Genomic DNA, 17,552 nt, shown 5'->3' with positions numbered 1-17,552 from the left:
AATGCTGTAAATCTTTTAGAAGTGGCTGGGGTGATTAGGTCATCTAGCAAGGTTGCCCATATTTTTCAGCAAATACAGCTAGTCCTATTAGCCAGAAAATTTCCAGTCTATATTACTCATGTCAGGGCCCACTCGGGCCTGCCTGGGCCCATGGCTCAGGGAAATGATATGGCAGACAAAGCTACAAAAATGGTGGCTGCAGCCTTATCGTCTCCAATAGAAACTGCCAGGAGGTTTCACAACAAATTTCATGTGACGGCTGAAACTCTGCGTCGTCGCTTCTCCTTGACAAGAAAGGAGGCCCGTGACATTGTCATTCAGTGTCAAAACTGTTGTGAGTTTCTGCCAGAACCCCACGTAGGAATTAACCCACGTGGCATTCGACCCCTACAGGTCTGGCAGATGGACGTTACCCATGTCCCCTCCTTTGGCAAACTTCAGTACCTCCACGTGTCCATTGACACGTGCTCGGGTATCATGTCTGCTTCTCCCCTAACTGGAGAAAAGGCCTCACATGTGATTCAACATTGCTTTGAGGCATGGAGTGCTTGGGGGAAACCCAAACTCCTCAAGACTGATAATGGTCCAGCTTATACATCTCAAAAATTCCAACAGTTCTGCCGTCAGATGGACGTGACCCACTTGACTGGACTTCCATACAACCCTCAAGGACAGGGTATTGTTGAGCGGGCGCACCGCACCCTCAAATCCTATCTAATAAAACAGAAAGGGGGAGTCGAGGAGGCTCTACCCCGAGTACCAAGAGTGTCTGTGTCTATGGCACTCTTTACACTCAATTTTTTAAATCTTGATGCTCATGGCCATACTGCGGCTGAACGTCATTACTCAGAGCCAGATAGGCCCAAAGAAAGGGTTAAATGGAAAGATGTTTTGAATAACAAATGGAAGGGCCCGGATCCCATATTTATCAGATCCAGGGGAGCCGTATGTGTCTTTCCACAGGATGAAGCCAATCCTTTTTGGATCCCTGCCCGCCTTACGAGAACAATCCATCAGGCGGTAGAAGAACCCATTGCGACGGAGCTGGACATGGATGATCCTACTTCTGGAAATGATGACACTGGGAGGAACTCAAAGATCAGGGAGTAACCCACATCAGATCTATAATGTGACTTGGACTAGTTCTAATTTGTTAACAGGAGTTGTTGCTAATAAGACTGTTTTGCAGGGTGCCCTAAAAGAGGCTTTTCCAATCCTTTATGTAGATTTGTGTGATCTGGTTGGTAATGAATGGGATCCCTCTGATCATGATCCATCTGGAGATTATGGATGCCAATATATTAATCAAAGAGAATTTACCAGAGAATTTGACATCTATGTTTGCCCTGGTCATAAGGTGTCACCTCATTGTGGGGGTCCGGCAGAGGGCTATAGTAAAGTATGGGGGTGTGAGACCACGGGGCATGCCTATTGGAATCCCTCATCTACATGGGATTTCATTACTGTTAAGAGAGGAAATACACCTGGCTATACTTATGGGGGGAGAGGAAAATGGAAATGCACGAAGGATGGAAGGAGGGTTGATTGTGGCCCCTGCTATGATTCTTTAAAAACTAGCCATATTGGAGCCACCCCTGGGGGCCGATGTAATCCATTGGTGATTACCTTTACTGAGGCAGGAAAGAAAGCTAACTGGGATGGCCCAAAAAGTTGGGGTCTGAGATTGTACCGTACTGGTCATGATCCGTTCGCCATTTTTTCTATAAGTAGAAGTTATACAAATATATCTTCTCATTCCCAGTCCTCTGGCTATCTTGTCCCGCCAGAAGGGACTTATTGGGCCTGTAGTGCTGGCCTTACCCCCTGCGTTTCCCTTGCTACCTTAAATTTTACCAGTATTCTTTGTGTTATGGTAACCCTATGGCCTAGGATTATTTATCATCCCATAAGTCATGTTGTGGAAGCCTATGAGAATGCCAGCCCCCCAACGTCTTAAGAGAGATCCCGCTTCTATTACCTTAGCGGTGTTATTGGGAGGCCTGGCCACAGGCGGCATCACTGCTGGTATAGGCACAGGGGCGGTAGCGCTTAATAATATTCATCAGCTCAAAATTTTGCAACAAGCTATGCATGAGGATATAAAGGAAATTGAAAAATCAATTACTAATTTAGAGACGAGTTTATCCTCTTTGGAAGTGTGCCACCCTAAAAGAAGAATGCTGTTTCTGGGTTGATAAGACCGGATTAGTGCGATACAGCATGGCAAAATTGAGAACTCGCCTTGCACAGAGACAAAAAATCTTTGATGCCGATAAAGGATGGTTTGAGGGCTGGTTCAGTCAGTCCCCCTGGATGACAACTTTGATTTCCACACTCGTGGGATCAGTTGTGATGCTTCTTTTGATACTTATGATAGGATCTTGCCTGTTTAAAAAGGTGGTGTCTCTCCTGTGGGAACGTGTACAAGTGCTTGAGATAATGGCTATGTATGAACGCCTTTAAATGATGCTGTTTTATTTGTTGCTAAAATAGGATTGCTGCCTATGAGAGAGAGGATATTAAGAATAATCAGCATTGATTGCGAAATTGCTTGAGGCTGCAGAAACCTGGAATTACCTCAGAATGAAGACAGGAAAAACGAAGAAAGGGATTGTGGGAGGCAGGGTGGATTGAATAGGATTGTCCCGGTGGTTGAGCGTGGCCAATACTCACAGGGCATTCAAAATTTCAAGATTTGTCAGGAAAGAAAGAAAGATACTATTACCATATCTTATGAGGCTTGGATGGGGACCTTCTAGAGAAGTGTGGAGCCGAACTTGGACCCAGTATGTATAGTAAAAGGTCGCTGGCCACTCAGCTCTTGCACCCCACGAGGCTAGTCTCATTGCACGGGACAGAGTGAGTGCGCTTCAGCAGCCCAAGGAGAGTTGCGAGGCTAAGCACTGCAGTGGAAGGGGCAAAGCGGCTGTTAAAACCTCTTCCAGGAGGGTGTGTCATCTATACGAAGGTTATATGTCCAAGTTTCCTTCTCCCAGGAAAAACGACATAGGGTCAGGCCAGGGTTCCTCTGGGCGAAGAGTCTAAGAGGAGGACCCTGTGTAAGACCTATCTTGCACACTGGGAATTTGACCTCCACCCTCACTCTCGATTGCTTGGGTGGCCTTAAAATTAAAACAAAAGGAGGAGATGTGGAAAGCCGCTCCCACATTCGCCATTACAAGATGGCACATGAGCTGGGTGTTTGAACAAGTAAAAAGGCTTACTGCACATGTCTCTGGATAGTCCCTGTCCGCGAGGACATACATCCGTTAAGTACGTTATCTTGTCCGTTTGGAAATGGCCCTGTGAGGATGCGCCACGTCAGAGGCGGGACAAAAATTCTATATAAGGCACAGGGCTGGGTTCCTCAGAGTCTTCGCATCCGTGTGTAAGCTTATGCTCTCCCTCTCAAGATGCATTAAAGCTTGGCTGCAGAAGGATCCTACTTGTGTGCCGTGTCGTTCTTGCTGGTCGAGTCGGACGCGCGCAAGAACCAACCTTGGGCTTTGATTTTTTTGTAAAAAGGTTACTCATTCAGATGAAAAGCCTCCAGTGTTGACAGAGAGACAGTGAAAGAAATCAGGCATTACAATTTACTGGAATCGAGCTAGACATCTCAGGGCTAGTCTACAAAGTATACTTAGAACAATAGCTGGGTCACTCCCATACACAGGAATTTACAATGGCCTAAGGGGAAAGTGGATTATACAATAGACTAGAATTGGAACTATGGCAAGGGCATGAAGCCCTTGCCCCTGGCTTCTAAGAATAAACTGACCTTAGGTATGGCTGCTTTTTATCCCAGTTGTAAACACTGCCTGGTTCCTGTTAGCTGGTATGTATGCATTCCTCTGTTTTGTGTAAAGAGTCATTTTGCATCGGGTAACCTCAGTGTACCTTGAATGACCTTATTGTATCACTTAACGTCCTTGTCACCTTCTGTAATATAAGTCTGATGCTCGCTTTGAGAAATTACATTCAGATCAACACTCCCTTGTGTTCACATCTGTTTGTCACCCCGCCAACTCCTTGCCCACCTGAATACTGGGACCCTGATTCCCAGAGGGCTGAGGGACCCACTGAGTCCAGTCCACAGCACTGACTGATAAGAGGGACCTGGTTGCAATCACATGGAGCCAGCAGCAGGCCAGAGGTGCTGACTGACTGTTGCCGTCTGGATAAGCGTCTTCTAATGATTCTACAGACAGCCCTCTGTGAATGTGTCCCTCAAAAGGAAATAGGATGCTTTCAAGAGTGGATTAGAGTAGGGCATGTTACTCTGTACTTCCTGTGGAGGCTGAGGTACCTTGAGTCCAAGTGTTTACACTGCCTGGGTAACAGTGTGACCTTGACTCCAGAGCAAACGGCTGACCAAATGAAGAATGTGATGTCTTTGCTTCATGATGGCTGAGGCCTCCTACTGCAGTGGTATACCCTTTTACCTTATTTTTAAAGATTGATTTTATTTTGGTGTTTGTGTGTGTGTATATCTTTCTATGCACTGTTTGTATGTGTGTGCAGGTACCCACAGAGGCCAGAAGAGGGTGTTGGATCTCAGGACTCTAGAGTTACCAGAGTTTGTGAACTTCCCAACATGGTGCTTGGGGTGCCTCTAAACTGTTTTTGCTTGGCTGAAGTTTGGAAGTCTAAAAACTACATTTCCCAGAATCCCTTGCCAGTTTCCTTCCAGATGGGCTTGTGGATGGGGCACAGTTGCTGAGGGATGAGGTGATGACAAGACAGACATTGGGGCTGACTCACACCAGCAATAACAACGAGCTACAAGCCCAGCTTTACCATGAGCCCCTAGAGACCCCACTGCAGCTACAGAGTGTCCCCTCAGCTAAACTGGAGCCACTCTCACCAGGACCATGGCTAACTTAAAGAAAAATAGTTTTCAGGTCGTCTTGTGACCATGTTAGGTCATTTGACAAAGTTTGGTCTGGTAGACAGTGAAAGTGATCTGCTGCCTTAGCGCCATGCCTTTGAAGAGAGGCGTACATCTAAACCTTCGCCTCGCCCGCATTGTAAGTCAATCGTCTTAGGACATTCTACACGGGGATGGTGCAGAAATAGTCAGGAACAAGCGTGCTGGGGGCTCCATGTTGGCTCCCCTTCCAGGGAGAGAAATAAACTTCTTACCTGTTGTTAGCCAGTATGATTTTGGATTTCTGTTAGCATAGCACCGTTTGCTCTCTAGCTAACATGTGGCCCATGAAACTTAGACATGGAAGCCTCATTCCCAGGGACTCACAGGAACCCATCACTAGCTGAGGTGACCGCCGTCGACTCCCCAGTTGTTGGGATCTGATACTCTTCTTTGCCCTTTCCGCACTGTTGGGCTCTCAGCAGCTATGAGAAGCTCTCAGCAGTTCTCAACCTATGACCTTTTAGGGACACGCCAGGACAACCCTTTCACAGGGGTCAAATATCAGATTTCTTGTACACCAGATATTTTACACTGTGCTTCATAACCTCGGCAAAAATTACAATTATGAAGTAGCAATGAGAATAATTGGGGGACAGCACGCACGAGGACCTGGACTAAAGGTCACAGTGTTCAGAAGGCTGAGGACCACGGGAGAGATGATTTCATTTGTCTCCTAAAGCTGAGAACCCTCACATTACTAGCCTTGCTTAGACCACAAGGCTAGCTTTTGCTAAGGGGAAACCTCTTTCTAGGACACTTCCTTACTCCTTAAACCTAGCTCCTTGCCAGGTGTGGTGGCATTCACCATTACTTTCAGTGGTTGGAGGCAGAGGCAGACAGATGATCTCTGTGAGTTCGAGGCCAGCCTGGTCTGTATAGTGAGTTCCAAGACAGCCAGGATTACAAATAAAGACCTTGTCTCAAAAAAGAAAGAAGAAAGAAAGAAAGAGAGAGAGAGAGAGAGAGAGAGAGAGAGGAAGGAAGGAAGGAAGGAAGGAAGGAAGGAAGAAAGAAAGAAAGAAAGAAAGAAAGAGAGAAAGAAAGAGAGAGAGAGAAAAAGGAAGGAAGGAAGGAAGAAAGAAAGAAAAAGAGAGAGAGAAAGAAAGAGAGAGAGAGAAAGGAAGGAAGGAAGAAAGAAAGAAAGAAAGAAAGAAAGAAGAAAGAAAGAAAGAAAGAAAGAAAGAAAGAAAGAAAGAAAGAAAGAGAGAAAGAGAGAAAGAAATGGAAAACCCCAGCATCTCCCTAATGGAGCTCATTGTCTTTCCTGTCTAAGCCTATTTGTCCTCCAGGGTTCTCAGTTTCCGTGTGGTCCCACTTCCAGCCACCTACTTAGCCTGGGGCCTCTTGGACTTACAATTTTTGTTAGGATTGTGTTTATTTGGTGTGTGTGTGCACATGTTTGCCATGACACATTTGTGGAGGTCAGAGGGCAGCTTGCAGGATCCGATTCTTTCTGTCTGCCGTGTGGGGTTGAACTTGAATCTTCAGGCTTGTCACCTGACGTGTCGACTTCCTGAGCTGCCTCACTGATCCTTCTCTCAGACTTCTGCCCACAAGCAGGCACAGTCATGGCTTCTGTCGGCCAAGCCCTCCCTCACTTCCACAGACTTTTCTTCCCTTGACATTCTACAGGATGAGCTGAAACTGCTTTGGCTTACGAAGCCTTTCATGATCTGACCCTCAGTCACATCTTTGTTCTGTCACCCCAGACCTGAGGCACGAACTATATGCTCCTTTCTGGAAAGAGCCTGCCTCTGTTCGTCTTCAAGAGCCGCTACCTCTGCCCATGAGTCACCAGTAGGCTCCCTGCAGCCTCCTCTTCCTGTGGGCTCAGTGTGAAAGCTTTCTCTGCAGCATCGGAGTGACCACAAGTTTTCAGTGGTCCCAGCATCCACAAGTGACTGTAGCTACAGACCCTCCCCGCCTATGCTGACATGCCAGAGCCTGGAGTCCAGGGTCTGCAGCGCTAACATGTCTTGTCATTCTTTTTCTTCACCCTCTGATTCAAGAACCCCAAACTAGAGAAGCCCTTAACTTCTGTGGCCCAGGACAAACTGGAGGGGGAAGGACCATTGATTTTTGTAATTATGATAAATCTATAAGTCTCTTGTCCAGCAGTCTGGCCTGCTGCATGCTAAGTTAAGTTCCCTTTTCTTTGATACTCATTAGGAACACAGATATCTTCATAGAGAGGTGACCGACCACAGAGGAGGCAGGGTGAGCGATTCCACCTAGGCATTCGCCGTTGGACTCCTAAAATGTCATTCAGGAATCACAAGGTCTTAGGACCTGAAAAGCAGCGAAAGGTCACCTGAATCATTCAATGAAGAGATGTATGTTCCACACAGTTGGGCCACAGCTGGAGACCCTCATCAAACACAGAGCTGGTGGGTGACTGAAGCCCAGGCGTGTCCAGAATTTTAGCCTAGCTAATGGTCTTAGTTGGACACAAGGCTGTTAGAAACCAACTTCCCAGAAATGCTACTGGTCAGGGTGCTTTAAGCAGGAGGGAGTGTGACTCCACAGATGGTGAACCAATTGAGCAGCTTTCTCTAGCATTAAAACAAAAGGCAAAAACTGGTATGGGGGGCCAGGCGTGGTGGCGCACGCCTTTAATCCCAGCACTTGGGAGGCAGAGGCAGGCGGATTTCTGAGTTCGAGGCCAGCCTGGTCTACAGAGTGAGTTCCAGGACAGCCAGGGCTATACAGAGAAACCCTGTCTCGAAAAACCAAAAAAAAAAAAACAAACAAACAAACAAACAAACAAAAAAACTGGTATGGAGTCAGTGGTTTGATGAGAGTTCTTTGTTTTTATTTTATGTGTGTGAGTGTTTTGCCTGCATGCCTGCCTATTCTTATCATGTGTATGCAGTGCTCAAGGAGACCAGAAGAGGGCGTTGGTCCCTGGAACTGGAGTTACAGCCAACTGTAAGCAACTGGGATTCCAAGGAGCTGGGATCCAATCTTGGTCCTCTGCAACTGCTCTGAACCTCTAATCATGTCTCCATCCCTGATTAAACTTTTTGTTCCATTTTATCCTGTAATGTCATGGAAGTCCCTGGTGTAGACGGGAGAAGAGAGAGGCTGGTACATTTGGTTCGTTGCCGTCAGCAGGGGGAAGAGTTTAGGATGCTGGAGAGTTTGTAGACTTTGGCGGGTGGGGCCAGGAGAGGTGGGTGGAGCAAGGGTGGGTGTGGCCATGGATTAGGATGCATGGAAGATGATAAAGGAAGTTTAGGGTAAAAAAGACCCCAAAGAAAAGTAACTGGTTTCTTTCTTGGCTAAAAGCAGGAAATGTCAGGCCTGTTGGCAGTTTCACCCTGGCTAGAGCTCAGAGATGCCAGAAATGTTTAAGCTCAAATGTCTCTGGTTTTGGTATGGTCAGAGGCTGGGCAATGGGAGGGTAGTGTGTGTGTGTGCGTGTGTGTGTGCGTGTGAGTGTGTATACGTGTGTGTGAGTGTGTGTGAGTGTGTATAAGTGTGTGTGAATGTGTGTATGTGTGTGTGAGTGTGTGTATAAGTGTGTGTGAGTGTGTGTAAGTGGGTGTATGTGTGTGAGTGTGTGTAAGTGTGTGTGAGTGTGTGTGTGTGTGAGTGTGTGTGTGTGTTCCTTATCTCGATTTCCCTGAAAAAATACCCATCTCCTGGAAATAATAATGACAATCTAACTGAAAGTTCTAGACACGTGCCATGGGAACTGGGCTGACCAGTTTGCCTTCCCCCTCTCCCTTTCCCCAACATTATTAACTCCAAGGTAGCCAGGCCTAGTGGTACCCTATTTCCTGGTACCCTCCCTGCTACAGAGGACCTCTGTTCTCTTTCTTTTCATCTTGTAAGTGTTTGCCTATTGGTCTATAACAACCATCTCTCTAATACCTTCTGTGGTCTGTGAATCCCACTCTTCAAATTTTTCAAACAAGTACCTGATATCTTGGGGTGGCTTTGGTGGCTATTGGATTTCTGGGGCCCTAGATCCTGAGAGAGGCTCTGTTGTCCCCCTCCAAAGACTCCTCCATAATCCTGCACCTCTAGGAGGGGCACGCAGAGGAGGAAGGACGTCTCAGTGGCTCTGTGATGCTGGAGCTGTAAAGGAGCGCCCTGCTAAAGAAAGCACTAGAAAGAACCCATCTCCCTGGGGACATAAGGGGCCCCCATGTCCTCATGATGCCTCTCAGGTTGGGGACACCTTGCATCTCTGCACACTTTGTACTTCTTACTTCTGCTTACTCCTAACTGGGATGTGGAGTCATGAACCCATTTGAAAGATGAGGAGAGCAAGGAGCAGCGTCAGTTCCGTGTCTGTAGATCTAGATCCAGCATCCAGAGCTCTGATCAGAGTGGAGCATCTCCACCATGCGCTTGCTGTGTCTGTAGTGCAGGCTCTACAATCACCTGTACTCCTTACAACAGTACTAATGCCTGCCCAGTGTCCCTCCTGGGTAGGGTCTGGCCCCAGCATCTTTTCAAGATCACTTTGGAGGGTCGTGTGGACAACCAGGTTTGAGAACATGGTCATGGTTCAATGCTTGCACTGACTCTACCAACCTAGCCCAGCCTGGCTCGGGGTAGCTCTGTGGATTTGTAGAACAATCCCCATTGGCAGTCACAAGTCTGAAAGGGCCTGGAGAGGCAGTGTGAGCAGGGCAACAGGAGGAGGAGCTCTGACCAGACAGAAAGCAAAACAGCCCAAAGGGTGGCAGGCTACTTTTTATTCATCGTTAATTTAAATACCCTTTAGTGCTCTCAGAGCAAAGTGCTGCTCGGAAGGAGAAAAGTGTTGTTTTCAAGTGCTGTAGGCTCGCCTGCATGCTCGAACCACTCCCCAGAGAACACAGCATCAGAAATGAGTAGTAATGCCAGGGCCGGCTTCCTTGGGGGGTGGGGGTGGGAGGGTCGGGGAGGAAGCAGGGTCTTGGGAGGGGTTGCTGCAGAAAGGCCATTGCTCCTCCTCAGAACATAGCGAGACTGGCTTTGCTCTGTCACAGGTCAGGATGCCTATAGGTTCTGGGGCTTCTCTGGGGTCACGGGAGTCCAGGCCCCACACCTGTGGTGCTGAGACCATGTGTGCCCAGGAATGGCTTCAGTAGGTCCTTTTCCCCTTCCCACTCTGCTGGTGGAGCCTTCAGAGTCATGTGGTGCGATTCAGCAATCCTAGAGATAGACAGACAAAGCCCCAGCATCTCTTCTGGACACTGAAGTGCCCTGAGCTGCTGGCTGGCAGGACCTCCCAGACACTGATTATTGAGTATTGTGCTTATTTTGACCCCTCTGAGTGTAAAAGGTTACATTTAGATAGACCCAGGTGGTCCACAGGCCCGGTGTTGGCTGACTCGGTCCCCTCTAGAAGTGTCACTTCTATTGATAAGGGCTCAGTTACCCTCACTCCAAAACCTGTAAGAAGAGGTGCCTTCTGGGTGTCTTGGTGACCATCTATTTCTTAGGGGTGGGCTTGAGACTGGATGCTGGCTTCTGTGTAACACAAAAACACATGCACACTGCACACAAAACTCCCCAACACCGAGGGGGAACAAAGCCCTAGGAGATCTCGAGAGAATTAAACAGGAAAAAGAAACCATTCTTCTCAAAGTGGCCTTACCTGGGAGGGTCCCTCGGAAAGGGCTAGTGACTTGTTGTAGCTGCTGTGCGTGTGTACGCATGACACGCAAGGGCTAGGGCTCCCTGTCACTGTTCAAGGGTGGAGGCCTGAGATTGTCTGGTCACTTAGACCATCCCACCAGGACCTTGAGCTTTACTGGGAAGACACAGGGGCTGACTGCATGGCTTTAGTGGGGCGATGGCATCAACAGTGGCTTCTTTACTGACCTGATTAACTCTAAGAAGGCTTGATGCCCAGCCCCTGGCTTCTGTGTTCTGTGTGGCCACAACCAGAAGACAAAGGATTATGGGAGTCACACTGTCAGTATAGAAGCCTACTATGCACTAGAACACTGTGTGTGTGTGTGTGTGTGTGTGGACCTGAGGTCAGGCAGGTGAGCCGCAGCCCACAGGAGCTGAGAGCATTGGTGAGCTGCCAGCCATGGGTCATTCTAGAGACACCCATGATCATGGAAGAGGTGTTACCATCTAAGGATGTGGAGACCTTCTTAGTAAAGGGGTCCTGATCGATGTCGCTGTTCCCAAAGTGATAGGAGAGCCTTTTCTTCTTAGCTTTCCCTTAAACGGGAAGCCATACCACATAACTCTATTGGTCCATCAAGTCCCCTGACCCGGAAGCCCCAGCTTTTCAAGAGCTCAGCAGCCTCCGGGCAACTGGGGAACTGAATCCTTTGGTTTGGACAGGGGAGAATGACGGTATGTCATACCACATAGTGGGACTGAGACTGGTGTTATGTGGTGGGGACCAGAGGGACAGGGACCAAGATGTACAGGTGTCACTGGATCCTGAGATACTATGTATTGTACTTGGTGGAGGACAGATTTCTCTGGGAAGTCACGAGAAGGAAGGAGAAAGGGGCTTCCTTTCCCTGCCCCCTCACACCATGCGTCTATTTCCTTTAGAGGCTTGCTCTAACTGCAGCCACTTGCCTTCTTCCAAAGCCAAAGCATAGGGAGGGAATGGGAAACAGCTAGGCCCTGCAACGTTAGCAACATAGAGAGCCTAAGAAGCATGGTGACAGAGGATGCTGCCAAGGGACAGACGCTTGGCATTCTTCTTCCCTGGAGGAGGCTCCTGGAGGTGGCTCCCCATCTCCCAAGAAGGACTGCACAGAGCTACGTGTTTGTTCATCAGTATGGTGGCCTGGATGTCTTAGTAGGTCCGTCTAGCTGTGCTAACTTGGTCCTACTGTGCCAGAGCTCCCTCCCTGTGGGCAAACTGCTATTTTGCCTCTGCCATGGGATCTCTGCTTCCCCCCCTCTGAATGGCTCAGCTCCTCAAGTTATTTCCGTTGCCTAGGTGACATCTCTAATTGGATGTTTTTTAATCTGTTCCTCTTTTAAATGGATAAGCCCGATGCTTTACTTCCAGGTCCTGTCAGAAGGCCTAGACTGGATAAAGAATATTCTGGGACCAAAGCCATCATTCAGATGCAAGTTCATGAGCTAGCCCTGATGGACAGTCACAGTGGATCCTGGAAGCATGGCTTCTGGAAGGGTGCTACCCCTTGAAGATTTAGCAAGACTTAATCTGTCTTCTGCCAGCCCTACTTCACCGGTGTCCCATCAGATGAGAGCCTGTGTTTAAAGGCCAACTGTAGAGCAGGTTGGAAATTACTCAAACCAAGTCCCTGTGACCTGGGTTAGTTCTTTTCCTTCCTATCTGAACTGGAAGGGGAAAGAAGAGTTTGACATTCAAGCATGGTTCTTAATGGTGTACACACACACACACACACACACACACACACACACAGGCACATTGCCAAGGAGAAGGATGATATTGAGGTGACACTTTTGCTGGAATTCCTATCAGAAGTGGTGCACAGGGGCCACACTGTGTGCTTATAAACACCAACACTACTTTCCTTCCATGTTCACATTTCTTTAGATGAGACAAAGGGCAGAAGTGGTCCTCCTTCACAGCTCCAAACTCTGCCATTTCAATGAAGCCTTGGGCATTTGGATGTCCCTCTGCAGAGGACGAGTCTGGGAGGTTCTGTCCCTTGGCCTGAGGACCGTTCAGAGAGCATCCCTTCCATTCTATGACTCCTCTGGGTTCTGGCAGCTCCCTCCCTCCTGCCTCCTCCACCTTTGGTGTAGAATTCAATGCAGTAAACAACCCACCTGGTTATTTGAGGACCACACATGACTTAGAACATGATCTCAAACACTATGTGGTGGGCATGGGAGCTTAAATGGCCTGACATTTGTAATATGGCTGCTTTGGGTTTCTGGTGCTGTAGACCCCTTGGGAGTAGAGGGTAGAGCCCCTAATCAAAGAAGAGGTGGATGGGGGGAGGGAGGGACTGTGCTCTGCACCTCTGGGCTCCTTAGAAAGGGGAAGAATTGAGCTGGTCAATGGTAGTTAAGAGGACAACAGTAACAAAGTCTTCTCTAAGAGGAGACAGCTGGTCTCTGTTAGTTATAGAAAGCCGCCCTGCGTGTGCACTAAGCTTGTGAATGAAGAGAAGGTTGAGGGCTCACATCAGAGAACACGCTGAAGCAGAGCAAGTCTCTCAGTCAGAGAGCCCCTCCCTGCAGGTCCCCCTGGGCTTCTGCAAGTAGAACTTATGGAGTGGACTAGCCTCGGTCTGAGAAAGGCCAGCTAAGCCCCTCACCATTTGCAATGTTCAAGTATGTGTGGGGGTGGGGGTGGGGTATGCTGCCGATCGCGGGTGGGTGCTGTGTTTCCTCTAATTGCATAATACTACAGCATTCCCTGTGTGTAGTGGCTGTTCTATATATATACACAGGGAGGCAACATATGGCTCACCCTACCCCCACCTGTCAAAACTGTGACTATATCACTTCTGACGACCAGAAGCAAGCTGCTAGGCTGAGCCAGTATTCTAAAGGCTGAGGAGGTAATTCAGAGCCATGAAAGGCGGCACCATATGCTTTGGGGTTGCCAGCTGCTTATATGCATGGGGAAGGGTTTAGTGCCTGTCTGCGAAAGCCAGGGATGCACTCACTTTCTTTGCTGCAGTATGCACTGGCGCGGAGCGGGGAATTTGGGGTGCCACTTTTTCTCCTCCTGGAGGGGAAATTTGTTGGGGGCCACGATTCTCCAAGAGGGGACTCAAAAAATAATAAAAAAAAATCAGTCTCATCTAAAACTTGCCCTTGATAACGTCAGGCCTGGCCCAATAGTATTTCTTTAGAAAACATGTTTGTTTTGGTGGTTGTTTTTTTTTTTTGGTTTCGTTTTTATTGGATAAAGATTAAGAAAGCGCCATCTCGGAGAGAAGTGAAGCAAACCCGCCCGGCGGCGCGCAGCCCGGGCCGGGTCCGCGACGCTGGGGGCGGGCGGCCGCTCTACCTGGAGGCGCTGGTCTCTGCCAGCCGGTTGTTCATGATGCCCAGCGCGCCCACGCCGCCCGAGAAGCCGTTCTGTCGCGTGTTGACGCACACGCTGCGCGGGTAGCCGTTGGCCGTCTCGGACAGCTGCTTCTGCAGCAGCGCCAGCGACACCTTGTTGGACGCCGTGAGGTCGCGCATAGAGATGAGCTCGCCCGACAGGCGGCGGCCCTCCGCATCGCTGTCGCGAGTCGCGGGGTCGGCACCCAGCGCGGCCAGGCGACGGCGCAGCCGGGAGCCCGGGGTGATGGCGTTGCGCCGGGCTAGGGGCGCGCCGGGAGCCGGGCAGCAGCGCGTGCAGCAGCGGCAGCTCAGCTTGCGCAGCATCCAGTTGAGCACCTGCTTGATGAGGATGGAGATGACGTTGAAGAGCGAGTAGATGCAGCACACCCCGAGCAGGATGAAGAGGAAGTTGCCCAGGCGGTAGAGCCCCTGGTTCCGGTAGGCGGCGTGTTGGCTGCTCACCAGGTCCCCGAAGCCGATGGTGCTGAAGGTGACGAAGCAGAAGTAGAGCGAGTCCACGTAGTCCCAGCCTTCCACGCTGGTGTACATGGCCGAGGCGCAACAGGCCAGCAGCACGGCGAACAGGCCCAGGATGAGCAGCACGTGGTACACCGAGGGCTTCCAGCCCGCCAGGCTGTCGGCCTCCGACAGCGCCGAGCCGCGGCGGAAGGTGGCGGGCAGCAGGCCACTGCGGCGCAGCTGGCGCTCCCGGCAGGCGCGCATGATGAAGGCCAGCAGCGAGATGATGCGCTCTAGAAAGAGGTTGAAGAACAAGATGGTCCCCGCGCAGCCGAACAGTCCGTAGGCGATGAGGAAGGCCTTCCCGCCCACTGTGGCTGGTGTTGTCATGCCGAAACCTGCGGAGATAACAGCCAGGGTCAGCGAGGGCTGGTGGTCGCATGTGGTGTGGCAGGCGAATGCAGATGCGGAATTAACTTATTTGCTGACCGACTTAAGTCAGGTGGGGGCGGGACAGTACTTAGACGGTTCCCTCTTTTGGTGGCTCTTGATCATGATGAGTCCCAACAAGATGGAGTTCTGCCCTATGCCTTAGGGGTATTTAAACTACTCAGGTAGGGCGGATATGCACTGGACGGGACCAATAGGATGCACTGAGCAGCATCAGGTGCGCAGATGCAAACCTCTGAGCTGCCCACAAAACCAGTGAATGACATCCGTTCCCCTAACTGAATTTCCTCTGGACTCTGTCGCGCAGACAGGCTTGTTGGGCTGGGCTTCCAGAAGAACATCTTGTAATTAGGATTGTTTACTCTGAGCCCAGTGAGAGAGAATTGCCTGTTAGCTCTGGTTCACTTACAAACCCCACACAAGGATCATTTGGGGACCAGTTCCCCTCCTGCCTTTAGAGTGCAAATCTGAACATTTGCCACTGGACTTCAGGTCCCCCTCCAGGACCACCATGTTTGGTGTAGCTGGGCCCTGTGGTGCCAGTATGTGGTTAGAGTTTTGTCCTGGAAGGTCTCTCTCTTGCTCAGGAAGCTGCTTAGTGCTTTGAAGCCTTTAATAAAGAGGTAACCTGTTGACTTGTTGAAAGCCAGGCCCTGAAGGGTTTGTTAATGGACTCCCACAGAAAGCCGGCTGCCACGGGTTGTGGGTGGGGAGAAAGCTCTCATGACTTTCTTGGTGCTTAGAGTCTGAGCTGTCTGAGCATCATCAGACATCTCCGCATCCACGGGAGCAGACCTTCAGAGGCACACCACTCCCTTCACACCCAAAAGAAAAGGACAACCCGTGCGTGACCGCTGCTGTGCAGCAGGCCCAGCTCTAGGAAGAAGTCAAGGATACTTTGTCCCATTTGGCTTATTATCTCCTTAAATATTCCAGAGCGCATACACCTACCACTTGAAGAGCACATTCCTTGGGCGTAGATGCTAATCACGTTCTTGATTCCCTGGAGGAAGTGCCCAAGTTGCCTGTTCATCTTATACTTACTGACTGAAGTTCAGGGAAAATTGTATGATATTGCTCATTGAGAAAGATGGGTTATTCTTTGCGTTCCACATTTGGCCACAAAAGAATTTTAAAAGAAGCAAGTAACAGTAACATAACAAAGAAAATGTTAGTGGTTTGCCCAGAAATTTGTAAGAAGGATTTTACAATACTCTAAAGCCAAACTCAAGTCCCTGGGCTCACGAAGAAATCGACACTGTTTGTGGATTGGAGTAGGGGGGGGGGGTTAGAGAGCAGGCATGATGATGAACGCTTGTAATCCCAGCATTTAGGAGGTAGAGGCAGGAGGACTAGAAGTTCAAAATCATCTTTGGCTACATAGTAAGATGGAAGCCAGCCTAGGATATAGGAGACCCTGTCTCACAAAGCAAACAAATTTAGAAAGTCCTAGATTGGAGGCTGGAGAAGCACATACTGCTTTTGCAGCAGTTCCTATCTGAGTACCTGTAGCCCCTAAATGGGGGAGCAGCCCCTCCTTCTAAGCTGCAGCCTATGGCTGCTGTAAGATGCCCCCCACCGGAGCTGCTACCATGGTGGCACCTGTTAAAATGGAGGCTCCTGTAGAATGGTGGCACCACGACACCTCCTTAGTCTGCAGACATCACAGGAGCTGTGCATGCTCATTTCATGACTCAGGACTTTCGTGAAATACCATGGCAGGAGCTGCCCCACAGGAGCTGTCCACACTGGCAGCACCTCCTCTCCAGCCTCCCTAGCAGCTCCACAGAGATGGTGCCTCAGCCAAAGCAGGCTGCATCCGGGAAGGACTTCCCACCCTCATCCATGGGCCCAATGCAGGGAAAAAGAAGGTGGGAGGAAAAAAGCCATCAATCCTTGAGCAGAGAACCCACCAATCCCTGAGCAGGAGAATTTACCAATCCCTGAGCAGGAGAACCCACCAATCCCCGAGCAGGAAAACCCACCAATCCCTGAGCAGGAAAACCCACCAATCCCTGAGCAGGAGAATCCACCAATCCCTGAGCAGGAGAACCCACCAATCCCCGAGCAGGAGAACCCACCAATCCCTGAGCAGGAGAGCCCACCAATCCCCGAGCAGGAGAGCCCACCAATCCCTGAGCAGGAAAACCCACCAATCCCCGAGCAGGAGAACCCACCAATCCCCGAGCAGGAGAACCCACCAATCCCTGAGCAGGAGAACCCACCAATTCCCAAGCAGGAAAACCCACCAATCCCCGAGCAGGAGAACCCACCAATCCCTGAGCAGGAGAACCCACCAATCCCCGAGCAGGAGAACCCACCAATCCCCGAGCAGGAGAGCCCACCAATCCCCGAGCAGGAGAGCCCACCAATCCCTGAGCAGGAAAACCCACCAATCCCTGAGCAGGAGAACCTACCAATCCCCGAGCAGGAGAACCCACCAATCCCCGAGCAGGAGAACCCACCAATCCCCGAGCAGGAGAACCCACCAATCCCTGAGCAGGAGAACCCACCAATTCCCAAGCAGGAAAACCCACCAATCCCCGAGCAGGAGAACCCACCAATCCCTGAGCAGGAGAACCCACCAATCCCCGAGCAGGAGAACCCACCAATCCCCGAGCAGGAGAGCTCACCAATCCCTGAGCAGGAAAACCCACCAATCCCCGAGCAGGAAAACCCACCAATCCCTGAGCAGGAGAATCCACCAATCCCTGAGCAGGAGAACCCACCAATCCCC

General features: G+C 50.0%; 1 protein-coding gene across 1 annotated transcript in view; it reads right to left on the bottom strand.

Annotated features, from left to right (window-relative positions):
• Positions 1-13,739: 13,739 nt before the first annotated feature.
• Kcnk12 (potassium two pore domain channel subfamily K member 12) overlaps positions 13,740-17,552 on the bottom strand; it is a 46,732-nt gene continuing 42,919 nt past the window's right edge. The window contains exon 2 of the mRNA XM_021149667.3: positions 13,740-14,763. Coding sequence (XP_021005326.1) covers positions 13,862-14,763 — 902 coding nt within the window. The 3' untranslated portion in view covers positions 13,740-13,861. The remainder of the gene's footprint in view (positions 14,764-17,552) is intronic.

Source organism: Mus caroli, unplaced genomic scaffold (genome assembly GCF_978045245.1).
Source record: "Mus caroli unplaced genomic scaffold, Mus_caroli_1 scaffold_18, whole genome shotgun sequence".
NCBI classification, from domain to species: Eukaryota; Metazoa; Chordata; class Mammalia; order Rodentia; family Muridae; genus Mus; species Mus caroli.
The sequence above is the reverse complement of the archived record's forward strand: the minus strand, read 5'-3'. Positions and strand labels throughout refer to the sequence as shown.